This window comes from Crocuta crocuta, unplaced genomic scaffold (genome assembly GCF_008692635.1).
Source record: "Crocuta crocuta isolate KB4526 unplaced genomic scaffold, BGI_CrCroc_1.0 scaffold61, whole genome shotgun sequence".
Lineage (NCBI taxonomy): Eukaryota > Metazoa > Chordata > Mammalia > Carnivora > Hyaenidae > Crocuta > Crocuta crocuta.
In genome coordinates, this window is record NW_027528369.1 from 1,672,080 (window position 1) to 1,675,553 (window position 3,474).

The following is a 3,474-nucleotide window of genomic DNA, read 5'->3' on the forward strand; positions in this document are numbered from 1 at the left end:
AGAACCCCCCCCCCCGCCACACACACACACACACACACACACACACACACACACACACACACACGGGCTCCCAACAGAATTAAAAGGAAGACTAATTGGGGAGCCGGGATGGGAGGGCTCAGTCGGTCGAGCATCTGACTTTGGCTCAGGTCATGATCTCACGGTTCATAAGTTCAAGCCCCGGGTTGGGCTCTGTGCTGACAGCTCAGAGCCTGAAGCCTGCTTTGGATTCTGTGTCTCCCCCTCTCTCCGCCCTCCATTGCTCATACTCTGTCTCTGTCTCTCAATAATAAATGAACATTCAAAAAAAGACTAATTGGCAGTAAATAGTAGTACTATTCCACAACACATCTGTGGTACTCTAACCACATAACGAATGTACTTAGCAGACGGGCTGCCAGTTTACTACTATTATTTATATTTTTGCAACTACTGTGCATAGTAGGGAATGTCATCGTCTCCATGGCGTACACGTGGGGACAGAGTGAAGAGGCAGTAACTAAGAATGTCCGATGGGGTCTTGCAGAAAGTAAGTCCTCAGTCCCGATTTGCCAACACTGCCTTTGTCCCCACGCCGCCTCTTCTCCAGACACAGAATCCCTGGTACCACTCCTCACAGTACGCGTTTGATAGGAGGAAACACAAGCGTGACCACACATCCCAATGCAGAAATGTTCTCTTACTTCACAGATCCCATCGATGCAAACGTCGCGCTTGTTTGGGGAGCAAGGAGTTCCGTCTTTCACCTTGCCAGACATTGCAAAAAAAAATTCAAAGTTCTCAGCCTTGCAGTACAGTTTGCATCGATCTGCCTCTAGAAGCAAAGAGATCAGGACAGGACATGATCAGTAAGACATCAGAGAAAAAGGACACGATGACCAAAAGGGTGAATTAAATGTATTTAGAAAGCAATCATGCCTGCAATGGGACACGTTACAGTTTGTATGTGGGTGTGAGTGTACGTGCATAAATCTATGTAAACGTGGCTTTTAAAAACTTGAGTCCCATTTAGAATTCATGTAAAACTGCTTTAACACACAACAATTTTATTTTTCTAATCCTTAGTCATAGCCACAACACACACGATTGGCGGGTTGTACAGCTACTCTCATTGGTTAGCAAATACTTCAGGCTTTCTAGGACTTAGGGTCTGCTATTGACAATATAAAAATGGAGGTGTGTTTCTGTGTTCAAATAAAACTTTATTTAAAAAAAAAAAAAAACAGGTCAGATTTGTCCCGCAGGCCATAGTTTGCTGACCTTAAGACATGGATTGCTTTAGATATTTATTCAGTTAAGAGAAAAACGTTTAGGCACTTTGGGGAACCAAAATAAAAGGGCATATGGTTCATGTTTATAAAACATACAGAGAATAATCATGTCATAAAAAGGAAGAGGAAACGAACTAAACCTAAAGGCCAAAAAAATGTAGCTTTTATTGACCATAAAGTGCCTGAGAAGTTTCTGGTATCACAGGCAAAAAGAAAAAAAAAAAATGACTGTGTTTCTATAGAGTTCTTGTTATCAGAAAGAAGTTACGCCAATTTCCCAACTACAAATCGTTCTTCTTGGCCAGCGATGCCCGATGACATTTCTCACAGGAGACTGTGCGTGGGCGACACCACACAACAGCCCTGACAACAGCCGCACAACAAACGTGTCAACAGTTTGCAAAGAGCTGTGCTTCAGAGAGCCTCTCAGGAACAGACAGAGTCAAAACCTCAATGTGAAAGAAGTTAGATTTTTATGATCCAGATATGCAGATGTGTGGGTGGACTAAAAGTTACTCTTTTGCCTAGAAATTTCTTTTTTGAGTTGTATTTTAAAGTTTATGTATTTTGAGAGGGAGGGAGTGAGAGAGAGAGACAGCATGCATGCACATGCGAGCGGGGGAGGGGCAGAGATAGAGCGGGAGAGAGCATCCCAGGCAGGTTCCAATTTGTCCGCGCAGAGCCCACGGAGGGGCTCGATCTCACGAGCCGTGAGATCACGACCTGAGCCAAAACCAAGAGTTGGGTGCTTAACCGACTGAGCCACCCAGACGTCCCTAGAAATTTCTTTTAATCCCCTTATTAAATACCTCCTAAGTTTTGCATAGGAGATTATGGATGACATATCTATACCCTTTCTTTTCTCCATTATGTCCAGGAATTAACAAACTCTGGAAAGTTCCGTATCCCCACCCCCTCCCCCGGAAAAACTCCTAGGCGAGTTTCTGAACTGGTCTATTGGAAACAGGGCAGAGGAAAAAGTCTCACTACTGTAAGACAAAGACTGCCTGCATTTACTACGAGTCTTCCCTTGTTCTTCCCAAACTGCTGAAATGGTCACAAGACCTTTAAATCATGGTTGGTCTTTCCTGACTCTAAGCAAATATCAGAACGAGAAGAGGGAGAGACAAAACGGCCTTCAGTTTTCTGTCTCCTGTGCTGGGCTGTGAGATCTCCAGGCCAGGTCTCTTTTTAACTCAATGTTGGCCCCCCTGCACCTAGCGGAATGGCTCCCACGCAATAAATGCTCACTAAACATCTGTTGAGTGGATGGCATGCTCCCTCCTTATTAAGGGCAATTCAGTTAGTGAAAAGCTTTGAAACCAAAAAATATTTTGGTAAATATACAGGTTACGTTTATTTGTTTGGGGCACCTGGGTGGCTCAGTCAGTTAAGCATCCAACTCTCAATTTCAGCTCAGGTCGTGATCTCACAGTCTGTGAGTTCAATCCCCGCATCAGGCTCTGCGCTCTCAGTGTGGAGCCTGTTTGGGATTCATTCTCTCTCTCTCACTCTCTCTCTCTCTCTCTCAAAATAAATAAATGTACAAAAAAAATTATCTGGTTAACTTTCTCCTCAGGTACTCAACACAGAACCTATGCAAAGAGTGATAACAAAACACATTCATTCCCTAAACACTGAATTTGAATAAAAGGTGTGCTGCAGGAAAGACCAAGGAATATCCAAGCAGACAAAGCAAAGAACAGAAGGGGAAGTGAAAGGAGAAGACAATCTGGGAGAAAGCCATATGTGAGAAACAGGGAAGGATGGGAGCATACAACCAAGAGAAAATAAATCTTCAAATGCTGGACTTGAGAGCACCTGAATGCATTCTACCTAACTGTCCCCGGGACCCTGCGTGCAGAGCCCTCCGTAGCTGGTCACTCGGTCCCTGGTATGGCACCTCCAGTGAAGGAGGGCCTACTCCTCATACAGGGGAGACGCATCCATTATGGCTAGTTGATATTTATGTCTTCACTCATTCATCCTGAAAGTTACAAGTTTGTGCCAAGTGCTTTTCTCAGAGGCTGGAGACAGAAGCTTGCTCAAAACGGACCAAGGCTTCATCCCCCGGAACGTAAACTCTTGTGGGAAGAAAGGTAATGAATAAGCGATTATGTAATAGAAACTCACGCACAGATAAGAGCTATGAAGAATCCAGCGGGTTAAGGATTCAGAGGATGCCATGAAGGCAGGATAATGT

General features: G+C 44.3%; 1 protein-coding gene across 1 annotated transcript in view; it reads right to left on the minus strand.

The window, feature by feature from the left end:
* The window catches only part of ADAMTS18 (ADAM metallopeptidase with thrombospondin type 1 motif 18), a 144,325-nt gene that overhangs the window by 42,821 nt on the left and 98,030 nt on the right, over window positions 1-3,474 (minus strand). Inside the window, exon 14 of the mRNA XM_077754169.1 lies at window positions 684-814. Coding sequence (XP_077610295.1) covers window positions 684-814 — 131 coding nt within the window. The remainder of the gene's footprint in view (window positions 1-683; window positions 815-3,474) is intronic.